Here is a 26,843-nt window from a genome sequence, read left to right on the forward strand (position 1 = left end):
AGCTGGACTTGGCTGGGACAGGGAGGGTAAAGCCGTCATTCGTCTCACAACCGCCTGTTACTGGAGTAACGCATCGGGATGATCCGCTACATTGGCTGGATCATGAGGGTGGAGACATTAATTCCTCTTCTGGACATGTGGACATGAAAACCACGAGTATCAGAGGATGCTACTTCATGCGCACAAGGAAAAGAACCCACTTTGTTTCAGCAAGGATGTGATTTTAAGGAGGGGGGATTCACAGGGTGACCCCATTCCTCGAGAAATCAAGAGTTCACCGCTTGAGTCAATCCTGCTGCTGACTGAAAGGCAGCCTGGCACCCAACGGGGCTAAGACAAAACACCCACACCAGTCCTTCCTCGCTGCGTTTGGGAGCAGCTTTCTCAGAGGGCAGCAGCTCCGCGGGGCTCGGCACGGGCTGGGAGCAGAAGCCCGGAGCGACCCCCAGGTTTGCTGCGGGCCCTCGGGCCGGTCTCCTCCCTCCAGCACCCGGCACAGGGAGCATCATTGCTCAGCAAGCCTTCTCTGGAAGATTAGGAAGCCTGTAACACCTGAGCGAAGTTGCCAAGACAGCAGAATAAGAACTGTACAAGGGCAAAACCTCCCTTTTAAGCAGCCTGTGTGGATGACCTTAACACAACCTGAAGTTTTCCAACTACAAAAACTGTTGACTACTTGAAAGCACTGACAGTATGTCAAAAGTGGGGTTTACTTTATTATTTTTTAGTTTTTTAAACCTGCCTTCCGTGTGCTTTTTGCTGCTGTAACAGTTCCTCTTCCAGATTCTCAGAGGAGATCAATCTGCGTCTCTTCTGCTCAGTCTCCTCGACTGATGTGAGTGGTGTCACCGGAGCCGGTTGCTCCACACTTGCCTATTGCTCTGTATTGCCAAGTGTTAGATCAGATAAGAAATCCTGAAACACATGATTCAGTCCGAAATTAAACAGGCTATGACAACCTTCAGAGAAAGGCAGCAGACTCAAGAGTTTTTCTGTTGGGGAAAAAAAAATAAGAAAATCCACCTTTACACAATCAATAATGTGGGGCCGATATGGTTTGATACCTTCATTAACGACCTGGATGATGGGACAGCACACGATCAGCAAGTCTGCAGGCAGCGGCTGAGGTACCAGATGGGTGCGCTGCCATCCAGAGGGACCTCGGGAGGCTGGAGGAACAGGCAGAGAGAAGTACCGTGAAGTCCAAAGGGAAAGTCCCGGGCAGGAGTAACTCCAGGCACCAGCCCAGGCTGGGGCTCGCGGCCCAGGAGCAGCCTGGCAGAGACAGACCTGGGGGTCCCGGTGGACAAGCCGAGGACGGGCCAGCAATGTCACCTTGCAGCAAGAGGGAAAACAGCATCCTGGGCTGCAGCCAGGCCAGAATCTCATGAAATCCCACCTGCTTTAGAAGGACACGAACGTGGCCCTTGCAGGAGTTCAATGCTACACTTGAGCCGAGGCATCTGAAGGACTGAGACATCAAGTGGCCTCACAAAGAAACCTTCCAGCTTAACATGCACTGCTGCTTTCAGTAGTAAACGAGTTTATTAGCATTGCTACTTATAAGTCAAAGCTTGGTGCAGCAATTATAGCTACACAGCAGTCAAATTTGCAAGGAAATGACCAGAATTATCCACAGTTTAGATGAACTTTCTACCCTTTCGATCAATAACGTGCCATTAACAACCTATTCCAAGCTCTACACTGTTTATAGCATAAGAGGCTTGGTGCAGCCACGGTAGAGCCTGCAGCCTCTTAAAGACATTCTCGCTCGATTGTATTTAAATTTCGTTCAATACGACTTCACTGGGAAGAGTCTTATAAACCCCTAACTCTGCAAACCCTGGCATCTCCTAACCTGCAAGCCAAAGGCAGTTTCGAAGCTCTGCCGAGGTCAGGTTCTGGTCTCAGATTTGTTATGGCAGCCACATACTTGGAAATATTTTCTATTACTTGTATTGCTACCTATAAGCTGCTTAAGGAAAAGATCCCAGGAAAAGTATTTAAGGAGAGGAAGAAGCACGAAATTCGCAATTCCAAGCATTTCAGACTGGTTTATGTTTCAGTTAAAGGAAACCTCAGAGCTTCAGGGTTAACGTCGGGACACAGCCTCCGGTCCATCCCAGGCTCTTACTCCCCCAGAGCAGCTGCCAAGTTGCATAAACAGAATGTTAAGACCTCCTTCACAAAAGGAAAACAAAAAAAATTTCCAATTTGAAATCTCCTGAACAGCAAACACCCTGGAGTCACTGGAGGTGAGCAAGCATCAAGTCTTCACCAAAGATTTGTTGCAGTCTTTCAGAGATTTACAAAGATGGATTCTTCATAATTTAGCATGAAAAGCAAAATAGTTACTTTTTTGGCAACTTATTAAAATCAGAACTTGCACAAAGAAAGAGGAAAAGTGCCAAAAGCAAAGCGAGCACTGGCATTCACAGCAAATGCAGAATCTATTATTTTGTCCCTTTGGACTTAATTAGTTCACATTTACAAAGAATGGCACCCATAAAGATGTTAAACATTAACAAAACTTCTGTTAACTTGCTTCAAAATGAATTTTAATTGCAAGCTTTGTTCTATACATATTCCAGGGTTGCAAAATTTAATGAGCGTTTTATTCTTCCCACAAAAATTCCAATATATTAATTTCACACTAAAAAAGTCTATAGTTCCTTAAGAGGTATAAGAAGAAAAAAACCAAGGACAACACGCTGTGAACAAGAGTCACCTGAGGTCTCCCTAATTTTGAGGGTTTCTCGTTGGGGGCAGTGGGCAGGCCAGACAGATATTGAGCAGCAATATACAGACCCTCCTGCGTAAGCATTTTCTGCTCTAAAACTAAACTGTTTTTATTTTTAGAGAGAATGTGTCAATACAGAAGATGCCTATGAGCTTTTTCTTGTCTGAAACTGGAGATGAGGCTCCGATCAGAGCCTGCGTTACCTGAGTTTAAAAAGACCAGAAGATTTTTACTGCCAGCTTTCCTCTGCCCGCAGCGACTGCGCGCGCCCCCAGCAAAGCGGGCAGAGCTGCCCCAGCTTTTCTTTCTGGGTCTTCTTACCGTCAGGAACCGCTTCCCACCGTGTGCCTAACACCGCCCATCACCTACAACAAGGAACCAGTCAGCCCTTTTCAAATGCCTGTGTTTGGGCTGGAATTAGAGGCCCCGGCGCCGCTGGCCCCGTGTAAAAGCAGTGAAGATGCAAAACCCAGGGATGCCCCGTCGGGCGTCTTAGAGCCCCAGCGCCTGGGTTTGCCGTGGGCCACTGGCTCCTCGGCCACTCCACGAAGCAGGTTGTCAGTACCCAGGCACGCAGCCGCCCACCACAGCACAGGCTGGCTTTGGAACTTCTTTCAAGATTTTCCTTTAAGTTTTCCCTTCCCTTTGACTTTTTCTTCCAGGCTCCAGAAATTCCAGTGTGGCTTTAAAAACCAAAGGATACGCGTTCAAAGTCACACAAAGCATCTGTGACTGAGCAAAAAGAAAAAAAAATATCTTCTCGGAGCACTCCCCTGCCCCAGCCGGCTGCTCCGAGCACAGGGCACCGCTCCAGGATCGATGGCGTTAATTTATTCTGTTACATTACAGAGCGAACAGCCTTATTTCACGATTCCTTCATGCCAGCTTCCAGCCTGAAGCACTTTTATTTTTTCCCTTTTAAGAACAGCTGACTTATCAAAAACAGGGTTTCCTAACAGAAAACCACAAGCTAAGCCACATTATTTTAATTGAAGCAATTAATTACTTTTATGCCTTTCTTTTTAAGGGAGACCTTTAATGCAGGTAATTCTGACTAAAAGAGCTCATTTGAACTGCTCCATCATTTAAAAGACGATTATAAAAATTAATTTAGAAAGCGGAGAATGAAAACAAAGGGATAAAGGGAAGCACGCAGAGATGGGTATTTCCCCCGTGCTCCAGCTGGGCAGTATCAGACCCACACGCCTATTTTAAAAAGGCTGGTCGCATTTTCAGGCCACTGGCAAAAAAGCAGCTCTGACAGTTCCGCCAGGTACGAATCTGGGGGTCACGAACGTGGCAGGGAAGCAGCTACTCACGTTTTGCCTTTTTGGACTTCTACAAGGCAGAAATCGCCCTTTACACAGAACCATCTCAGTGGTTTTCCTCCAGTTTTCCAGAATCTTGCAAAATTCCAGCTTACTGCAGCCAGGAATACAGTCATTAGCTATTGACAAGGTTTTTGTGCATTACTAATGCTCTGCTATTTACCGCTGCCCTGGCAGCTTCCTGACCTCCACTGTAAATCCAGCCACGAGAAGGGTCCCTGAGAAGAACCACCAAAACATCCCTACTGTAGAACAGCCAAGACCATCAAAACCAGCACGAGCTAAAGAGATCACGACCTGCCAGGACAAAACAGCGCGTAGCCAAGAAGCAGCAGCAAACTGTAATAGCCACGTGAATCCGAACCCATGATTTCCTTCCCCTGTCTGGGCTTTGGGAAGGCTGGTTAGATCTCCGTGTAGAAGATATCAGAGACGTTAAGAGGCAAGATATTTAGGTAAGTGTCTACATTTAGTGAGTGATATTACTAGATTTGCAGTTCACGCTTGAGTCAAGCGGTGAGACAGAAAATGCATCCGTGCCAAGACCCCCCAGCGGCAGCACCTCTCAGCCCAGAAAGAAAAACGCTGGATTTTGAAGCACAGAGAAACACAGCTACAAAGGCACAAGAGAACTTGCGGAATTCGTTATTTTCGCCCATTTCTCACAACAGAAGTCATTCATGTTTCCTGTCCGTCAGCCCGTTCATGTTCCCTGGGCTCAGAACCAGGTTTTGGACTAACTCCTTAAGGAAGCGTCAAGGCTTTGAATGAACATCCCACCCTGAGGCACAGTCCAGGTTTCCACTGCCTACGATCCCAGACGGTGCTTCCCTAGGTGATACCGCATTAACCAATTCTGAACTGCTGTTAGGCCTTTCACTTTAACGCTTTGCTTGCAACTCCCTCTCCATTTTTGAAGTCAGGATCTGCCCTGCACATAACTCACTTCCAAAAGCATCTCACGGATCTGGAACGGAAAACAGCCTTTGCACTCCCCTGCTTATCCCGTCCATTATCGATCCTTGCCAGGGCATCTTTATCTATTTTTTAAAGCAGCAGCAGCTCAGGCCTGTAGTAAGCAAACAACAGGAACAGAAGTCAGTTTTTTCCCTTCAGCTGAAAGGCTGTTACTCGAGGACAAAAGGCCTCCTGAAGTGTCCTACAGCTATCACACTGCAGAAGTTTGCCTATCTAAAGATGTATATATTTATATGGTTTTGTACTCCATCGTATTTGTCAAGACACATGTCACAAATACATAGATATGTCAAGATACATCTTAACAAATACAGTGGGCTAGCTCTGAAAACACACTTCTCATTCTTAACCTGAAGAGTTCTTCCACTTCCATGGCTGCAGTGACGGCTGGGGGAACACCTTATTTAATCTGTCCTATTGAGAGGAACTGTGTTTCTCTGATCTTTGAGACACTGACATTTTCCTCCGCTGTCTTCACGTCTCCTCTCCACCTCACAGCCTCCGTCTCTAGGAATATGTGGGGAGGGGTGGTGGAGCTCTTCACGTGTGAACATCAGACCAGAAGCTTCTACTAAAATAAAGCTCCTTGCTGTGTCTGTGTCCAAAATGAGAGCCCACCTGCACAGAGTGAAGGAATGCAGCTGTATCAGCCTCAGAAGCACATCAAAACCTGTACCAACCAACAGTAACATGTTTAAGTTTTGGGCTATCCAAATATTCTATCATCCTAGATGAAAGAGGGAACGGGTTCTTTACATAAACCAAGGGAAGCAAGATGCCGGTGAGTCAGCTCTAGTGGAACAGACTGAGATCTCCAACTTCAGTAGCTTACCTTAGAAACAAAAAAGAACAAGAGAAGGGAACACAAGTAAAATAATCTTCTGACAAGCTCACGACAGGTCATTGCCAAGTTCAGTCCTCCTGAGTCATGATCTGCTGTGTTATCTCATAAACCCGTGAGTCTGGTGATATCACCGGTTCACGACCCCAAATCTCCGCTGCAATCGAAACAGGGAGAGGTTGGACTGAAGGGCTCGAATGCTCTGAAGAGACCAAGGTGCGGTGATAAGCAGCTTGCCCACCGTGACAGTAAATGGAAATAAATCCAATGCACCAGAACATCCCTCCTCCCCATCTAGAATTCCATTTGCTGCCAGCTCCCTACTTAGCAAGATATTGATCCAACTCCGCTTTACACAGGAGGAAGCGACTGCAGAGAGCCTGTCCCCAGGAGCGTTCAGGCGCCTCTTACACACTACTGCTGCGATGTTTCATGACTGGAAGGTGCTGATGTGACACCTCTGTCTTGCTAGAGGGCTACACTTTGTATAAAGAGCAGAAAATCACCCACACCCTTCACCACATTACCCTCAGCAGCCAACAAACGGCTCCTAAAGTAGGCTCTCAACAGATATTTCTTCCCTGTCTTTCATGCACTTAAGTATTTCTAGAGACAAGTGGAAAGGTCAGGTTGGAGAGATGCATATGACCTGAGAATTGTCAAAAAATAAATAACACTTCTCTGCAGCTTGAGCTTATGCAAACCATGCTAAATGCAGTTCTTCCCCAACTTTAATGGATTAGCATATAATGCAAATTAGAGGGGAGCTGTAGTTTAATCGCAACACATGAGATACATTAGCATCAGACATCCAAAAAAAAAAATCAATTTAAGCGAGAGAGATGAATTCGGCACCAAGCTGAATCTATCAGGTGTGATTTCCACCTGCAGCGCAGGAGAAGGAGCTGCGGGAACCCAACGCAGGCGAAGCAGCACATGCTTCCGGATGAGAAGCAGCTGCAGAGAACCTAGGGAAGAAAACCCAGCAGGCAAACGCCATTTAAAATATATTTTGTGAAGCAGGTGACATCTGAAAACAAAGTACTTACATTCTTTAACACAACTTGTAAATATAAGAAAGCATCCATGAAAGGGTCCACAGAGAAACCCTAGAAGAAAGAGGCCTTTGAAAGCACGGAAGCAGCTGCAGAGGTGTCTCCGCTCTTTCACTTTGAAGTTGTAGATAAGGGTGAGCAGTGTAAAACATGACTATTATCAGCTCTGGCAGACAGATTTTGACGCGCAAATCCAATTCCTTCAACACAGTGAATTCCTCTGCAAAGGAGACCCCTCTGCATATGCACAGCCCCAGCCAGCGCAAACGGCGGCGGCGCCTCGCACAGAAAGGGACATGAATTGGTTCTGAACAAGACAAAAAGGCAACAGGAAGGCAGAGCCTGCTCCTGGAAGCACCTGTGAGCAGAGTCAGTGAACTCTCCCACAACATCTGTCCAAAGCCCTGCTTAAACTGGGACAGCCCAGAGAACCGCCGTAACAGCGGAGGAAGACACGTGGTGCTGTAAAGAGGACCCAAATGTCCAACATTTTACAACCTGTGACATCATTTGCACTTATGTAAAGTCTCCTTTCCCTGCCAAATAAAGCTATTATTCGCCGTTTTATAATCTATATTTCGGGTCACACACAGAAAGCACTCTTGAGATAACCAGTATTTCTCCCAGCTTTCAGCCAGTTGCATTACGCTAATTTGCACAAGGTCTGTCTTTCAAAAAAACCTCTTTAGGTTGCAGAGATTGGGTGTTCTTGCAAACAAGGCTGTCTTTTTCTTCCAACGTGTTTGCAACCAGGACAGAAATAGCTAAATATTAATTTCTCCGTGGTTAGTAACCTTCAGGGATTTTTCCCTCACGCTACCGGCCTTCCAGCATCTCATCCCTGGAGGTGGAAGTCCACACAACGGCAGCCTTCGCAGAGGGTTCTCTCTCTGCCTCGGAGGTGACCAAACACCCAAAGAAGGACAAATTGGGATAAAAAAGGACAATTAAAACATGATCAGGGTAATTTTCAGCCTAAAAGCATCTTCTTCCTTGGCTTAGAAAGCTAGCCTGAATATTCATGAAATGCTCTCTACTATCTAGCAAACAGAATTAATCATATTAACGCATGGAAAAGTAAGATTAGCCAGAAAGCGGTATACGGAATCTCATCATGTTTTATTGAATGAAACATGAGTGGGAGAGGTCACAAGGCCCCTTCGTTGTGATTTGTCACAGAAGTCTCTCTCCGTGCCGCGCTCCCGGCAGACGAGCCGGCCGGGCTCTGGGACGCCCTGAGCGCAGGGCGGGAGACAGCGGCGAGGAAAAGCCAGTTCTGCCTCCGCATTCGGTCACACTGTGACTCCGGGAGGGAGTCACACGTACTGTCAGCTCAGTCCTTCACTGAGGAGAACTAACATAGTCTGTATATTATTTTTCTCAGCTGGGGTGCAGTTTACATCATCCTTTCCCTACCAGAAACATGTGCTAAACTATGGAACGTCTTTAAATACTACATTCCCCTGCTCAGCCCTTTCTTCCAGCATTTCCCAGTTATTTCCGCAGTGCAACAGGCCAAGGAGCTCTAGGACAATGTGCAATACTACTCTACAAAAACTACTTTATACAAAGCATTATCAATCCTTTAACTTCAAAACAGCGATCAAGGTGCTCACGAATGGTTTGCGTGCACTGGGGCAGCGACCGGCTCCACCTCGCAGCCACCCCAGGAGCCGAGGGCTCCCGGTCCTGTGCCGGCTGTCTCCCGTTGGGCAGAGATCCCCTCCCTGCCCTACAAAGTCCTGGTCTTCCTACTGCAGATCCGTATTAAAATCAGGCCTGAAGTGCAGCAGAGCAGGCTACAAAGCCTGGCACATCCCAGAAGTGACCCCCCCACGGCCCTGCCGCGAGGAGCTGCAGGAACAGGGATGCTTCGCCTTCCGCCAAACCTCCCCAGAACAGTACCTCCAGAGAACACACCTGCCAAGAGAAAAGGGAGTTCTGCAAGAAGACTATTTCCCACTAAAGCAATGGTTTACAGTTTGAAGCCTTTGTAGAATTTTTTTCCCCATATAAGCACTACAGACGCTTTAGAAAAAAAAAAATTAAACTGTACCAGTCAAATAAGAAAGTTTGTTTTCCAGATCCCAGCAAAGATGTAACTGACATTTAAATAGGGATTTCAAAAGCCACTTCATATGTATTTTTTTTTGTTCATTCCCAGTCCTATGGAAAACGTTACCATGGAAGAAAAACATCTGAATATTACAGATAAAGTATCCATTAGCTAACTAGCACTTACAATAAGGAAGCTTAATTCATTGCCCAGGAAAAGAAAACTTTCACACTTGCATTATCTAGGCCTCAACTACTGAGGAAATAACTTATTTCAAGACATACAATAATCTTCAAGTCTTCAGCCTCATGCATGCACCAGGGCTTGATAATGCTCGTCAACTTTCAAATAAAAGCAATTACTGACTGGAAAAAAAAAAAAAATCAAAAAAGGAAGTGGCAAGTGTGAAATGAAAATCGTTTTAAAGCAGTCATCAGGCAATCTGTTTTACAGAATCCCTGCACAGAACGGCAGCTGCTGGGGGCAGAGGAGAGGACCCGTCCTCGGCTCCCACGCGTGTTGGGCCGTTCTTTATCGTAACGCAGAGCCTGCAAGGCTCCTGCCAGCACCCTCCTCCCGACCCGGTCAGGTAGCAGCAGCACCAGTGGAACCAGCAGCAGACGCAGAGCCCGGGCTACCCAGCTGCAAGGGGGTGGCAAGAGGAACGTGCTTTAGCACGTGAGGATACAGCAAAGCCTGATTCACCGGCCCTTTGGAGCCAAAGTCTTCCCATTGACTTCAGTAGACATGGGCTGAGGTCTGAGATGAAAATACTTGCTGAAAGCTCCGAGACTGCTTTCTAAGGATCAGAAGCTGCTTTGATATAAAGAGAATAGGTTGGTTCATTAGAGGCACACGCAGAGAACAGTTTTTCACCAACCAACATTATCATCATCTGAAACAGTGACCTTCAAGAACACAGGTGCCCTAATCTCTTACGGGTAGAGCACAAGATGTGCAACCAGGCTGGCCTGGCCAGTGGCACGAAATAACTGGCATCAAGAGGGAAGCACAAAGCAGATCTCGCATAGGAGAGCTTTAATGAGTATCAGAAACCATTTAACGGATAGACAAGGGTGGTGGGGAGGGAAGGGTCAACTGCAGATAATGACAAGGAAAGAAATAAAGTCCGCAACAGTTAAGAGGAGCTGCTGAAACAGGCGATTCCTCCAACCATGCTTCCCCCTAACTCAACTCCACAGAAACACGGCAACAAGAGAGAACTTCTGAAATGCTGTTCCCAAAGGGGCTGATGTCTGGAAGGGCTCTCCTGGGCTCCGCTCCAAAAAGGAAGACGTTACAGAATTAACCGGAGGAACCTGAAATTCAGAGGTCCGCAGTTCTCCTGCCAGAGTCGCCCCAGCACAGGGTCCCTTTGGGGTTCAGCCGTTGCTCAGCACCTGCCGCACAGCACTCCCGAGGCGCAGCGAGACGCCTGCGCCGCCTGCACGGCTCTGCCAGAGAAGTAATGCAAAACTACGCAGACGCACGTGTTAAGGCATGCTGCCCCGCGGCTTGGAAATGGAGACACAAAGTTAAAACCCAGTTCTACCCAAATTAAGTGTAAAAATAGACTTGAAGAGAAGGAAAGCATTTGCGCAATCGAGATGAGCAAAAAATGGCTCCAAGGCTGAAAAGGCAAAATGAAGATGAGACACTGAAGAGGAGGAATCGGATTCAGACAGGAATAAACTCCATTGATTCAGCAGTTACTCACTTGCAGCCCTGCTTCTCCCACGGCACACACTTAGCAGGGGATTATTAACAGAAAATAAAGGAAAAAAAAAGTTTCCCAGGGGGAATGGCAAGGGAAGGCTCAAAGAGTGGGACAGCAGCAGAGGGGCAACGTGACAGATGACGCAACCCCCATGAAAATTAGATTTGTGTTCCATAAAGTAGAATAAATAAGTCAAGAGGAGGATCACAGGGAAGAAAGATACCACAGACCAAGACTCTGCATTAATGTGAATTTACTCTATGCTCGCGTCCTCCTGGAACAAAACACACAAGTGATGCAACTGAGGAGAAAGCAGTTCTTAAAGCACCATGAAACAGACTAAAGAAATAGAAGGGAGCGGGTGGCATCTGGAAATGGTCGGCTTCATTTCTTTCTTCAGAGACAAGCATTTGGATTTTCCGAAGTGTAGCCACATTCAGTAAAAGCTGCAATACGAAATAAAGAAACATACTGAAGTTCAAGCGGAAATGCCCCGCAGTGGACTGTAATTCAGAAGAGTGGGCAGAGGCCGGACTGCTCGGAGGAAAAGGATCCGCAACCGCAGCAGCCTCCACTCCCAAGCTGCGCTGGGGTTTCTGTAGGCTGGGCTAAGCAGGCTCAACGTTTGGACAGAAAAACAGGAACCTAGAGACAAATGAAGTAATTCAAAAGGAAATCATATTCCCAGGTCAACGTGCAACTTCGTGCGTGGTACTACGAAGGTAACGTTCTGTTCCAGCTGAGCTCAAGCAAAGAGATTACGCGAAATAAGGTTTCGGGGGTCAAGGGGGAAGCGGGTTAATTGCTGCACTAGAACCTAATACAAGGCTAAAGAGCAACCCAAAAAGGTTCAGACCCTTCACATACTGTAGAACTTTTTGATCTGAAAAACACCACACTACGATAGAGCAGCAACAGAAGCACCTTTCCTCGCTAAAATCCCCGTCCCTCCTACCAATGTGGATTCTCATGATCTACCATATACAGTTGCAAAATACAACATAGCTATAAAAGGCTTGAAAAGCCTCATTATTAAAGAAGCCATCTACATCTCAAAGTAAATTTCCCTTCTGAAAATTAGAAACATCTAATGAACCTTCAAAACACGCCAGACAGTCTGTCATAGTCAGACAAATGAGATACTTGTTAGTTTTATCTCATGGAACTAATTCATTTGGCAGGAGCAGAGGCTTCGAAATAGTTTCACTGGTGGAACAAATAGCCGTGGAGCACCAAACATCCTTCTGGGCAGAACGGCTACCACTAGCCGCTCACCTGTTCAGCGGACGGGCTGAAGCTGACAGTGTCTCCCCTCCACTTTCTCCTATTTTCCAACAGCATAAAAGAAACTTCCTATGGCAAACATCAGATTGCCTTCCTAGACCTCCACAACTTCGAAAATGCCTGTAGTAGAGGAACTCTGTTGCATGTGGCTCTGCACAGCCCGAGAACAAGGCTTCTATCATTTACCTACCTTGCCTGCTTCAGCTCTATTGGAATGACTGCAAAAACCTTCTTTGCTAAATATTTGCATTATACCCAGAAAAACGTACACTTGATCTTAGTCAATTCCTGTAAACACACATACACAAATTGGATTATTAGTCATTTCCTGCACCACCACCTTCTCCGGCAATAGCAGCATAATGCTTTAATAATCATAATACGAGTCATTATGTCTAATATTAGATACAGGTCCCAGACCAGCTAGATGGGATCTAAACACATGACAGAAAGAAGCGCAAGAGACAGACAACCACATCTTCATCATTTGCATTACTTAAAACTGCACCAAATGTGCACAAACAGAGGAAATCCAGACCCCCTCCATCACAGGCAACGCAAAAACTTACCCTCTATTAAAGCGTGCTCAGAGGGCAGCCAGACAAGGGCTGCACAGCACATTCCTGCCTTCAGGGGACACCTCCATGCCGGAGGTGTGACAAAAGGGTATGGCCACCAGCACTGAGCTGCCGTACCTCAGCTCCCACCACCCCTGCAGGAGCTCCCATCCCATCACCTCCGACATCCCCCGAGCCCTAAGGACTCACTCACAGAAAAACCTGCAGGAGATCAGAGACAGCATTGTCAACAGTCAAAGCTCCCCGAAGCTTCAGAGCAAACGCTGAGCCACCACAGAGAAGAACGGGCTGGGACACATCTGCCACAGGGCAGGGTCAGGGCCATCCAGGACCAGCCTGGAGACCTCCTCATCACCAGACACGGTCTCGGGATGCGTTAGGTGCTCAGCTGGAAACGCTTTGGTATTTTCAGCGGAGCTGAGCACCCACAGGGACGCTTGCCACCGAAGAAAGCTTTAAACCAAGTACCATGAAAGAGCCGTAATCAGCAGATATTCCTGAGAAGCGTGAGCCGAGGGATTTATTCAGCTCGGAGCAGATACTGACACAAAGCACATGATCAACGGAGCTCAGTCCCCTTAAGGGCTGGAGCCCAAGCTGCTTTGAGGGATTTTCTTCTTTTACATGTATTTATGGGGAAGAATTTCATTAATCCTTTCAGGTCCCTCCGCTACTACAAAATGAGGGGGAAGAGAACCTCAAGTCTCGAAGACAAGAAAAAGTCGGGGAATAATGACGTAAGAGAACATAAACACTACATACCCCTCTCCGTGCCCAGAGCATCCTTGCCCTGGCAGAGGAGGGCTGGGACTGGGATGGCCACTCCAGATAACCTCGAAGGAGAGCAGGGCAGCTACTGCCATCCTTCCAATTTTGCTTTACAGCCTGGAGACCCCCACATCGTCCTTTCTGATCCGACACGCTCTTTTTCACACTGCGACTTTTTTTCCCCTCCTGTTCTCTGCTCAGTAGAATTTTATTTCTCACCTGTCAAGGAAATCTAGACCCAAGGTCCCATGACAGAAACTGCGATAGCAGTTAAAAGAGCTGTAAGTGTGTTATTTTATTAATACATCTCAAATAGCTACTCAACCTCTATTGCTCTGCTTGACATAGGGATGCTCAGACCTGCAATGCCCTTTCCCTTTCAAGGCTTATTGCGGGATTCGCATCCGACAGGTCGGGGACCAAATGAAACCCGTCCCGGGATTCCCCAGGGAGCAGTTGCGTGCGCCGAGACCAACGTGCAGCGCAGAGAGCTGTGCCGGCCGCCAAAGGCAGGAGAGGTGAGGGAATCTGGCTCGTAAAAAAAAAAAAAAACCAACAAAGCACCTGTTTCCAAAGCCGGGAGGGGAATGACAACGCAGGAGATTTTTAGCAAGTGCAGGTCAAGTCAAGCTTAATGTGCTGAGTTAGTGCTCTCACAAATACTGCCATTACAGAACGTCCCATAGCTCAAAAATACGTATGAATTATACTCCAGATGAAATTTAATTTTGTTTATTTGTGTACATCTCTGGACCAGATTAAAGCTATTTATAAGGCTTAGGAAATGAAATATTTAGCTGCAAGATACTTCAATAGAATGGTTTATTTGGCCGCAAGTCTATCTGCCATATTACCAATAATTAAAACTAGGTTTTCATAGACAGAGGGGAAAAAAGGTTTTTAGCTATATTTTCAAGCTGAATCATATCAACATGTTTAAAGAGGAGATATGAGCTCCATTTTTTTTCCCTACAGGCAAAAATTATTAAAAAATGGGAAAAATGAGTCATCTGAATTTAATTATCAGGCTCTGAGTTGTGAAGGCTAGCTCTGAAAAATGAAATTCAAAATAAGACTCTTTGTAATTCCGCTTATGGGACTGAAAAGTTTGCTTCTCAAGAATACTAAATGAGATCCCTTTGAATTGACTGGTGTGTTTATCTTGCCCGTGTGTATTTCACGGCACTATAAAAACGCAGGACAAACCTCAAAAAGCAGGAATAGCTTTTTCTACGAGCCCTGGATGAAATTCCTGTTTGTGTGACCTGTTTCGCTCATTAACAGAGCGCATCTCGCCTGGGCTCTCCCCCGGCAGACTCAAACGAGAGCCCACTGCTGCTGCAGCCACGGAGTTCATCCAGCTCCCAGGGAAACTCCACTTGGAGGAAAGGCATCATTAAAGATGCAGCACGCGGGCACTTGGGGGGGGGGAAGGGGAAGAAACAAAGTAAATACATCCTTATTCCCTCTGACAAGGCCCCAAAACTGATGTCTGTAAAACATACTACCTTTAAAATAGTTTCTAAATCTCATTTTTTAAATACTGTGTGTGCACATGCATGTACTACTGAAAGTCAAAGGGATTAATTTTCTAAGATGCATTTGCCATTTTTAAAGTTCTACCATGCTGTATTTATGGGTAGTTTATTAAATTTTTTTCCAGCAGGTTCAGTCTGACAGGCATTGTTTTATTTTTGATATGACAAGACACAGTGCTGCACTGGCAACACCTCCAGGCTGAATAATGTTTCTTAACTAGCTACATCCATCTTTACCACACACCACAGATGACTGATCCTCGCTGCGGTACATAATGGCTAAAAACCAACAGTGCCCTAAAATATTAATGCATGCTAATAAAACCGGGGTTTTTTTTTTTTCATGAAACAGCAACATCTAATTTTCAAAAGGGTCCTGGGAACAGTAAACAATTGGTACATGCTAAATGGCAAGTTCTCTCACATCAATACACCCTAAACATTCAAATCCTATTCCCCCATAATTGCCAGGCAAGTATAAATTACTTAATGTTATTTGTGGCTGCTACAGAATCCTCATAAATAATCGTAATTTAACTTCCTGCTGATAATCCCAGGCAACACCTAATTATTTCAAATGCTTAATTCTTCCCTTCCAGAGGGATGTCGAGTTTAAGACCATTCCCTTCCATTTGCTGCTAGTTTGGACTTTGTCTGCTGAGCGCGATGCGGGTGCAGGAGATCACAGCACAGAGCGCACCAGAGGCAGAGCTTCCTCCGCTGTAAGAGGAACACGTCAGATTCCTTCTGCAATCCCTCACCTCAGGCTTCACAGCACTGATCATCTGGGTAGCTCTTGTACATTGGGGGGGACGGGGGGGGAAATCAGTGTGGTATTTATTATACGTAAAAGCAATATTTCTGAAAGCATCGCTCAAATAAACAATGGGATGAGAGGGGTATTGAAATTCTACACACAGCCTCCCGTCTAAAGGACAAACTGATCCGTAGAAAAAATTGCCAGAAGTTCATTAACAGCAAAGTCAACTTGTCAGCAACATATTTAGCAATAATCAGAAAACAGTTTATCAAAAACAAGGTCTGAGCATGACGACGTTTGAGCAGGGTTTCTTGGGTTTTGAAGCGTTGGGTTGTTTTGCTTTTTTAAACTCTTTATTTCTTCTAAGCAGCTACACTGAAACCTGACTGCAGAGAACATCGTCTAAAGCAGGCAATAGCCACAGCTTACTGAGCAAATAAAAAGCATCCCAAGGAGTTCCATTAGAAGGCAGCAGCTACAACTTGTAGAATAGCTGGGATTAACCGGGAACTACCTTCATTCAGGCACAAACTCTGTTTGCCCTGAACATCCCATGAAATTTCTATCCGCGCAGCCAGAACATCAGCGGGCACCACGCGACTGGACAGACACAATCAACTATGGCCGGTAGGAACCTACCAGAGCGAAGATCCCTCTGTTCCAGCAACTTCTAGGACATCGTATCCATCTTCCAGCTGAAAATCCATGAAAACCAGAGCAATAGTGTCTCCAGGCTCAGCGAGAATAGTCCACGTGCAGTCTGCGTTATTGCCATACTCCAAAGGAAAGTGAGGGCTGGAGATAATTCCGCTCTGTCCCCGCAAAGTCCCTCCGCAAGCATCATCCGCTGGAAACAGAACGCAAGTGTTCAGATATTGCTGCAACGCACAAAGCAGGACATCAAAAAAGAATAAGCCCAAATGCAAAGCAGAGCTTTAAAAGCCCCAGTGCTTTTGTCAGGGTGTGTTTTACGACACACTATTAACAAAGAAGTTGCGGGATGCAAAATCCTATTAGGTCAGCTAGTGTCCCCTGGCAAGCGCCAGCGTATTCCCCACCGCACACTGATAGTGATTTGTTTAGTCTAATTTTGAACACCCCAAGCAACAGAGCTTCTGCCACGTCCCTGGGGAGGCGGTTCTCACATAACGCATCTCCCTGTCAGGACACTGTTTCCTCACGTGTGGTTGCCCAAGTTTTCTGTTCCATCCCTTATTCCTGGTTAGGATCGTCTGAGGTGGTTTTTGCTGCAGTTTTCCTCCTGTCGGCACACCCAGCCAAGCAGGAGGGGAACCGCCGGGGCTCAGTGACCAGGAGGGTTCCCTGGACGTGCGGATCCTCTCCTCTCACAGCACGGGGAGAGGCTGGTTTCCAGCTCTCATAGATCTCGGCACCTTCAGCAGCAGAAACACCCCCAAGGGCTGGGACAACAGGACTTACACAGCACAAGCGCTGTATTTAATAGAAATCTCATAGAACAGGTATCCCACACACCCGCCTTCCATGTCTTTGTTTGCTCCGATTTCTTAAGGAAATGTATGTTGTTACCAAAATCACAGTGGTAAAAACTTAACTGCTTGTTCAGAAATCCAGCAGTGACATTTCCCAGTCATATAGTGATCTCCTGTTGGCTACAGGTTCTTTCATTTTCACAACCTGAATTTTATCAGCAGGAGCTATTAGAGCTATTAAAGGAGGAGGATCTAAAGCAAACACGGGCAGGAAGACAAAGGAGACCAGGAATGAATGTGACCAGGAGCAGGGCAGCTCACTGCTCCCGTACACGCAGCATCAGCTCAGCGTTTGTTTGGAACGCTGCTAAGAAAAGCCTGTTAACTTTACAAGGTGTATTACTGAGCAGCATTTCAGAAGCTTTAGTCAAGGAGCTTGGGGCCATACAGTATAAACACTTACTTTCATTACAAACTACTTAAAAAAAAAAACAACCCCAAACCCTTCCAAACTGAAATTTAACACAGGTGAGAACGTTTGTTAAGCGCAATGGGTCATGGGCGCCTAAGGAGGGCAGGACAATCCCGCAGGGCTGCTCTGGAGGGTCCTTCTGCTTTTAGACCTTTTCAGAATCAGCATCTTCTGCTACCAGCAGGTTTTAGCAGCAGAGTCGAGACCTCCGGCCTCTAACTCATGAAACTTGAAAGATAAAGTATGACAAACGTATACGCCAATTTTTCTTTCTCGTGGCCATCTGCTCTCCCAGCTCAGCCACACACCCCAGCAAGCAGGAGACACAGCGACCGGGGGCCAGTGACTGCGTCAGGACTCCCCGGGCTGTAACACGTTGTTTGTGTTGCTCCGACACCCTCCGTGGGTTCACCGGCACCTCTAAGGCCCAGTGGAGATCACGGACTGGGATGGCACATCGCCAATTACTGCACAAGCAGGAAAGGCAGAAAAAACCAGGATGAAACCAGACACGTAGGCAAACGTGCAACTACTGCTGGGCCATTCCAGCAGCCGAGACTTGGACTGAAAAAGGCCACTGAAATCCCAACGTGATGCTCTACTCCGTGGTATTCTATCACAACAGTCAGAAGTTATTTACAGACACAGAAGTGCAGTTTGAATCATCGATAAATGTAGCCTGAAAGATCTCTGTATGAAAAATCCTTCAAACTTCAGCACATCATACAGAAGATTCACAGTGGGACCTCCAAAGAAGGTCCATGTGAAAAGTGAAAGGGCCACTTCCAAACCCTTCCCTCTGACAGAATGAAAATGCTTTTTCGAGGATGAATGGATTCCAGCCAAAGAGGATAGGCACAACTCACCAGTTTACAGGTATGTTCAAATTTGATTTCTCATGAATAAGTGCCCCTGCAGATGCTAGAAAGAAAGAGATGCAAAAACGATTCTTATCCAGCGAACTCTCAGACCACATGCCCGGCAGCAAGACAGAGCAGAGCAAGGTTATGAGCTGCTTCAGCAAAACACAGGGATCCGAAAAGGCAATTTATTCTTGAGATAGCTCCCCTCTGGAGGTAAGTGTTATCTCCAGCATAACACATGAAACACTATTGTCGCCTGGCTGCTATTGGCCCTGGGCAACCATTCAAACACCTTTGCAAACAAGGTCCTGCACCTCTACCATGAGCCATCTGCAAGGATCCAGGCTCTGCGTGCGAACGCGGGCATCGGTGCTCATGGCCACGCACTGGCGTCTCCCCGCCATCGTGCGTCCCTGCAGCGCCGGGCAACACACAGCCCTTCCGCACACGCAGCAAGGATCTGGAAGAAGCAATTCCCACCGGCAAGTTCCCAGTCATGTTTACTGTTGGGGTCTGGGATGTCTGAGACTGGATCTGGTACATTAAAGTTGGTTTGTACGAGAGGATGGAGAGGTACAGGAGGGGATGGAGAAATATGCTAAAGAATTTTGACTCAATGCTACATTAGAACTCTTAAACAAAGGGACTTTTTTTTTTTTTTTTTTTTTTTTTTTTAACAGGACTAAGCTGATTCACAGTAGCTGAAGATCTAGCCAAGGGTATCGTGGGTTTGGCTGCTCTTTTTTTTTTTTTTTTTAATAAAAGGGGAGGTTTTAATTTAAAATCCTTGGAATTTTTTCATTACAAAAGGTATTTAATGGGAAATATATTCCCTTCCCATCTACCTCTAAATACACACTTCCATACTTTGTAGAGGTTGTTACTGTTTAAACATATTCTACAGTCTTCTAAAATCTCCTTGAACCTCCCTTCAATTACTTTGGGCACAGTGCAGTCTAAGCAGCTGTCTGAGTAAGTAAGACAGTAAGACAGACCACTTTTAATGAGATTATGCATATTTGATACGCTTAAAATGTAGCTTCACAAGTGTTCTCAACTTTTCAGCTGGCTTACTGAATTTTTACTCAACCGCCTACCAGAATCATAAACCTATCAGTTCTACCTAAATTCAGCAAGCAAACCGGGCAAAACTTCTCTCCCCACGCACGAAAGCGTTTTACAAGAGATTCTGATGTTTCCGGATATTCTTTGGGTGCCCCAAATGCACCGTTCTGCCTTTTTTGAGATTAACTGACCCAGGTGAGGTTGTTCCTTCCGTGGCTACAGCAGAACGGAAGACGGCATTCCACATCTGCTGGGGTTTTGCCTCCAGCGTACCAACTGTCAGGATGAAAGAACAGCTAGACTTGTAGGACTCAGCTCAAGGCCCCCTTTTGATTAAGTACAAGGCCTCCTTTTATTCTGTGACTGCAGAACAATTGTGCAGAAAGCGTGTAAAACCACACAAGATGCAACGAGGAAACCATTCCAGGTATTTCTGACACACGTCATATAGATGGGCAAGCGTCAGCTTAGTCTGGAATTTACAGTCTGACCCAGACTGGCTGAGGACTTTCAGTCCTTGAGGCAAGTTTCCGCGTTCCCCGTGGCCTGCCGGGCACAGCCCAGCTGCTTCTGGGCAGCCCCGGCTGCCGCCCAGCTCCCCCCGCGCTCCCTCGCGGCTCAGCACGGAGACGGCACTCGCTGCTGCTCTGGTGCTCCCTGAATGAGATCACCCCGGTTTTAATCCTTCCTGCCACGTAAGCAAGAAACATAACTCACCAGAGCAGAGTCTGTGCAGACTGAATTTATAGTCTCTCTTAGCTCAGAGTCCAAGAATCAATTTTGATATAACTGTGCTTTCAAAACCGCTGGCGAGCTGCAGCACTAGCTGCTCTCGCTGCCTCTGCAAAGACTCATTTCACCAGGCCATTCTTTCTCTGTGTGGAATTCCTTCTTACTTTCCTTTCTCATTGAGATTACACTTGTCCTTTTTGAAAAAAAAAAAAAAAGAAAAAAGTAATATGTACTTCTAAACTGAGGGTTGGGTAAAGGGAGCGCAGACAACTGCTAAGGAGAAAAAGCAGCTGAGCCACAGAACCCCTTCACGGTGGTGCTGTCCTGGCACATCCTCCCAAGCATCTTTGTTTCTTATTCTTTTCTACCATGCGTTTCTTTGCATCTTTGGTTATTTCAATACACGAAGACTGGAATAGAGACAAGGCTACCAAGATATAGAAAAGGATGTTATGAAGTGGAAGACAAGCACAAAGAAAAGAGCATAAAGAAACCAGAAGAGGACCTCAATCAGCATGGCAGAAACAGCCACTGGTTTCGACACTGCTCTCATACCTCTGCCGTGACACCGGAGAGAAGGGGAAGAAGGAAAGGGCAGAGTCCCCAGACCAAACACCGTCCCTTGCAGCGACATTAGACAAGTCTATTCCCAAGATAGCAGCTCCCGAGATTTCAACACCTGCTCAGCCAGAGGGCACCTTTCATCTCGATGGGATCTGACCCAGCAGCGTGACCCATCTCCAACTTATATTAGAAAACAAAAGAATATGTACAAATACATTTAACAAACTTCCAGCTGACAACTGCCAGCAAGCCACTATTAACAGAATTAATTACAAGCTACACAGACCACAAAGATCTTTTGTGTCTCAAGGAAATATATATATATTCATCTTCAGGGAACAGTTTTGCAAACACTGTTTTCCCTGCAGCAGGTGGCATAAACCCGCTGGGCAGTGTGCAATCTTTCTGCCCCTTGCAACAACCGCGCTCTGTGTCCCCAGCGTATCAGCCCAGCACGAGCGTCCGACTGCTGACAGCGGAAGGAATGCAGCTGGTTCCTCTTTGCTGCTTTCCTGGAACAAGAGTGAAATGTTACATGAGAAGATTTCTGGTTCCTGCCTCCAAAAAAATTCTTTGGAAGTTTAACTTGAGGTAAAGTCTTGAAGGATCAGGACCAAAACAATTAAAAAGGAGCGGCTCCCTCCAGGAACCTGCAGGCACATCGCTACACAAGTGCGCCTGAAGGAGCACACGTTCTGCGGCCATCAGAGCAATTCACACAGCACTGATGCCAGTGCCACAGAATTGAGTATTTCTCCATCCTGAAGCGTATCAGAGGCCACCACCATCACCGCAGGATTCAAGACTGAAACGGTGGTGTGAAAATTAAAAGTGAGTTTGGCAGTTCAAGACAAAAATGCAAAAATAGTCTTTTACTCCATCTGCAGCAGGGATCACAAAAATGACACTGGTGCCAACCCTCGACTTCAGCACCTGTTGGGGTCAGGAGTTAATCCCTCCCTCGCTGGGGTCTACTGCACAAATGTCTGAAGAAGAGCAGGGCAAGGAGAAGATCCTGCCTTTCTCCAAAGGAAGGCTGCTGTCAGAGAAATGCTGTCGGACCGGAGGAAACGCTGGTCCATCGATGCAGATAATTTCCTTCTCTTCTCTAAAGCGTATTGCTTTGCATACCCTCAAGGTTGAATTTCAGTGAATGTTTATCCTGCACACACCTCCAGTGAAATTAGGAGAAAAAAAAAAAAGAAATGTTCCAACTGGAGACCTAATTCAAAGGAAAATCAAAGAATCATAACTGATCATACTAAAACGGCAACCATAGCTGTCCCTCTCCAGTGTCACTTTGGCTGTGTGCCTGCTCCTTCGGTGGTATAATGCCCTTGGCCCCAAACCTGTAGGTAAGCGTACAAGAAATACACTAAGCAGCACACACTACTGCTGCGTAACTCATTCAAGGAAGCATTAAAAACACACCAAGCAAACAATATTTGCTCACTTTAAATTCAAGATTTACGCTACAGCTTAGAACCGCTGATTGATTGCACAAGCAGAGTCAATAAAAAGAATCAATATAAGATGCTCTGCTGAAGTGCACAAGGAATCGAGGGGAAAAGACTTCAAAGCGGCAGCAACTGTTTTGGTATAACAACGCCGACACTTGTATATTTACAGACTCTCTAGTCCCTTGTGGCCCCGGAGAATTAGCAAGCAGCTCTCTACACTGAGAGAGGAATCTAAGTTTCCCTACCCTTGCGGGGAAGCTGCCCAGCCTTTTCAACCAAAGGCCGGATTTTTCCTCCCAAATAGCATCCCCCGTGGCAGGCTGTGGCCCCGCTGCCAGCGCCCCCAGCCCAGCAGCGCTCCGCACACACTCGCGTTTCTCTACGGACAAAGCACCACAGTCACCGTGGAACGTGCCACGAGGGAAGCCAGCCTGACGTGGCAGAAAGCAGAAAATCCAGTCTCGTTTTCTAGTGTTTCATCTAGAAAACCTGCGTGGTGTTGGGTGGGCACCCTATCTTATGGATAATACTCCTGGCTTTTCCTCCCCCCACGCTTTAGACAAAGAAATTGAAGTTAAAGTAGCTGTGCGGCATTTTGAATACTTTGAGCACTTCATAACCTTCCTATTATTCACCCAAACGCTGGCAGCTTTAAGGAAACCAATAAAAAGGAACCTCAATATTAGCTACATCATGTTTAGTTTTCAAGTATTTTAAAATCAAGCTTACAGTCCATGAAGTTTTCCCCAACCCCAAACCGCCCATTAAATCCTGTTTCGTTGTGGCTGTTCCAGACGAGGAGAGGGCACTTTACCTCTGCAGAAGGGGAGAGGAAAATCCCAGGAGGCACTGTTTTCCGAACTGGCGTGGCACGTGAGCAACGCGTGTCCTTCCAAAAAGAAGCCTGGATTACAGCTGTATCTCACTTTGTCCCCGATGCTGAACGTCGTCCCTTGCTGAATCCCATTCTGCAGCCTTCCCGGGTTTCCACACGTGTGACTTGGTAAAACTGCCAAAGAAAGTTGCTTCTGGTTAGGGACAGTGCATTGAAACAGAGCTGTCAGGTGAAGAATCCAGAGGGAAGGCTCGTCTCAAATGCATCACATAAAATGGAAAGAGCAAATAACCACCAAACTTACCCTACCGGATTGCAGAGCCCGTTACAGTTAACACTTAAGCACCGTTTCTAACGAGACGGATATATACACGCACAAAGACGCAAAATCATTCCCCAAGCAGCTGAGTCAGAAACAAGATCCACTCCTTCCTGACCAGTTTTACCCATTTGCAAACCAAAGCATCCCTCGTTCCAACGCCCACCTGCAGTTCTGTCTAACACGATTGCAGTTGATTAGAATCCAGAGATTACATGCCCGTTGGAAAATAACATTTTTCAACAGACCTTCGCTGGGCACCTCAAAGGCCCTGCGATGTCAGCAGAGTCGTGTTGCACCTCAGAACCACAGAGAAGGCAGCAAATCCCGTAACTATCACCCGGACAAAAAGAGCATCATTTCAGCCCACCAGGATTTATGCTTCATTGCGCTGTGTGTTTAACCCAGATTTCTCACATATGCATCAAATAGACTCCGAACAATGCAGCTGGACCCAGCTCCACTGAAGGCAAAATATAATCCAACAAAAGTTTGCATCAGAAAGAAAATGGGATACCTGAACAGAAGATGGAGGAGTCGCAGCTAAAATTCTAGTAAATCCTCTACCAATGCCTCTGTATGGCAGTTTTAGAGAATTTAAATAAAACTCTACAGGTTCCCATAAGCCACTCCAAAAAGATCCACTCAAATCATGGTTTTAGAGCCCAATATAAAACCCAACGAAGACAACCAAGACTACGCGAATGACTTAATCAAATTTGTATCAGGCCCTTGTGCAGCATCTGTATTATAGTTCTTTTTCATTAAAGCCGAAGCATCAGAGGAAGGAAGACATGGTCATTCAAAACTGAGTGATGGTTTATCATTGGAAACAATTTTGTCAGGGGCATGAACAAAACCAGATGAATTTCTACGAGCAAAGGGAGGTTTAGTCTGCAGCTCTGCCAAGGCAAAGAGGAAGATTAAAAGGAAAATGATAGGCTAGCGTACGCGGCATGCAGCAGGATAAAATACAACCAAAACTGCACGTAAGCATGTGAAATGAAACACAAATCCTGACCACTAACTGAGGCAGAGACGCTTCCGTTCTCTCCTGCCGCGGGACAGCACTTCAGGGTTGGGATTTGGAACCCACCCCGGCTCTGGCACGGGTTGTCCCCCCCCGACTCCCCCTGGAGCAGAGCTCAGGCACCCCACGAGGGCTCCCGACAGCAGATACGCAGACAGGATCCCTCACAGCCAGGGAAACCAGAGACTAATCCGTAATGAATATAGGATTAGGCTTCCTGCATCCAGACAGACCACCTGGTTTCTAGTTAACCCACTTCCAGATTAAATGCAACCTTACCACCTTAAACCTGATTAATTTTAACGGCACGTGCATCTCGACTCCTGCCTTACTTTGGTTTCTAGTTTTTTCCCTGCTGCGACTGCAAGCTCTCGCCACACACCTGCCTGCGGGGGCGCAGCCTGTCCCCCAGCCCCAGAAGAGCTCAGCAGCACCTGGGGACCCCCCCCCAGCCCTACATCCCACAGCAACGCACCAGCTCCCACAGACGAGATTTCCTCCCCTTTCTCCGTCCCCCAAAATACTGGTTACGTCCTTCCACAAAGCACCTGGAGCCGGGAAGTTCATCAGCAACTTTCACATAGAAATATTAATGACCCTGCAGGTTTGGTAAGCGGGGGGATGCTATCGAGTATGTCAGATGGGTTGAAAAGCAGTGTAGAACTAATGTTTCATTTTCTGTAATGATACTCAAACCCCCAATTTAATTAAATTACCAATGTCACTTTTTTAAAAAAAATGAACCCATTCCTGCTTTTATGCTTCCTTCCTTTAAAATTAATGACTAGAACTTTGCTATAAATAAAAATCTATCATTTTTAAAAGTCAATCTCTAATACTAGCTGCTCTCTACTTAATGAACTGTGAAGAATCAGACAACCCTGACCCGCATCTTATCTTAAAAATCATACTTGAAAAACAGGATCTCATTTAAAAATTCTGCTTCATTTGGCTGCCTTAACTAATATCTTTTTACAGGACGGACAATGCACGCATGCTTTTTGGGGAGGCAACATTAACCCCTTGATTGCTTCGGATTCAGTGGGGTTGCTGTAGGAATCGGTGAGCCTTGATTTTTTTTTTTTTTTTTTTTTTTTAAAGAACCACCAATGCGCATCTGCCGAAGACAAACACTTCTTCGAATTGCTGCCTCACGGACCAAAAGACCTGCTCCCAAAGAGGCTGGTGCTGCGTGTGCTGATGAACTGCACCTTCCCCTAAGAGCAGGAGGCAGAGGAGTCAAAGGACACATCGTCTGCGCTCCCCGAGAGTGCGGGGCTTCCCCCAGCCCTGCGGCCCGTGCCCAGGCGGGGTCCCAGAGCCTGGAGACGTCCCCAAAACCCCCGACCGCTTCACTCGGCGTGGGAAGCCCGTGCCTGTTCCACTGCTGAGGGGGACTCCCTGAGCTGGTGCTCTCACAGCCATGGATTTGTGATTCTACTCCGACATTCCTGAGAAGAGATAATATTATTGCTCATACTTGGCTGCCTCTAACAGCCAGACTCTCTGATTGCTTGAGAGATTAATAGAACTGTATTATTTACATCAGATGTCGCACAGAATAATATTATTAAAGCTTTGTCTTACCCATTTACCAATTCCACTGTAGATTAGTAGCATGGATTTTTTCCTCCCCATAAAAGCTTTGTTCCCCGCAATCAACATAATATTTTCCAGTGATTGTATGGAAATGAATGCAGCCACAGACCAGATTTGTACAGATGAATAGAAGGTCCCGTTAGTCATTTTGTAGCTAAGTCTGTTTCTTTCCATGATGAATTTAGAGCAGTTTATTGTATTTGTCTTGATTTGAACAGCTGCCAAACCGTTATCTTATTTTATGACAGAGGAAAGGAAATAGGATTATTCTATTGCAGTCGCACCTGGAGAGCTCCTCAACGTCCCTCAAACACCACTGTCCCAAACTCTACTGCCCTGGAGACCTCACGCCCTACGATGACACAGTCGAGGAACCATAATCATGGTGTTAATTGCCAGCACAGACACAAACAGGACCAGACCAGAACCTCTGGAGAGGAGGTTAGGTGAGAACTACAACCATCTTAAGAGGTAACAGGAGACAGGACGATCTGAGAGCAAGGCAGAAATGGCACCTTTTCGGCAAGAAACTACAAAGTGTCAGGACATGGAAAACATCAGCCAGGAATAAGCCCACCAAAACTTAGAACTCTCCCACTTCTGCAGTTCTCAATCTATCCTTCAAATCCATTTATTCGTCAAAAAGAAACGGGGAGGGCACAAGAGAAACCTCTGCCCAACTTCACTCCATTCTGCCCCAAACTCTCCCTGCTGTTGTGTTTTCTCTTGCCTTTCAGTCTGGGCTCCTTTTGTCCCATCCTTTGGAGCCGCACATGCTTCACTGATTTACCTCTCCCTTCACGTTACCCT

At 46.4% G+C, this 26,843-nt stretch overlaps 1 protein-coding gene across 3 annotated transcripts in view; it reads right to left on the reverse strand.

Moving 5' to 3' along the window:
- The window catches only part of CSMD2 (CUB and Sushi multiple domains 2), a 297,274-nt gene that overhangs the window by 197,608 nt on the left and 72,823 nt on the right, over positions 1–26,843 (reverse strand). For all 3 annotated transcript variants that reach the window (XM_063355710.1, XM_063355709.1, XM_063355711.1), the window contains exons 4-5: positions 23,065–23,259; positions 16,283–16,490 (exon numbers count right to left, since the gene is read on the reverse strand). In XM_063355710.1, the coding sequence (XP_063211780.1) occupies positions 16,283–16,490; positions 23,065–23,259 (403 nt within the window). The remainder of the gene's footprint in view (positions 1–16,282; positions 16,491–23,064; positions 23,260–26,843) is intronic.

The sequence above is a fragment of the Chroicocephalus ridibundus genome, chromosome 19 (genome assembly GCF_963924245.1).
Source record: "Chroicocephalus ridibundus chromosome 19, bChrRid1.1, whole genome shotgun sequence".
NCBI lineage: Eukaryota > Metazoa > Chordata > Aves > Charadriiformes > Laridae > Chroicocephalus > Chroicocephalus ridibundus.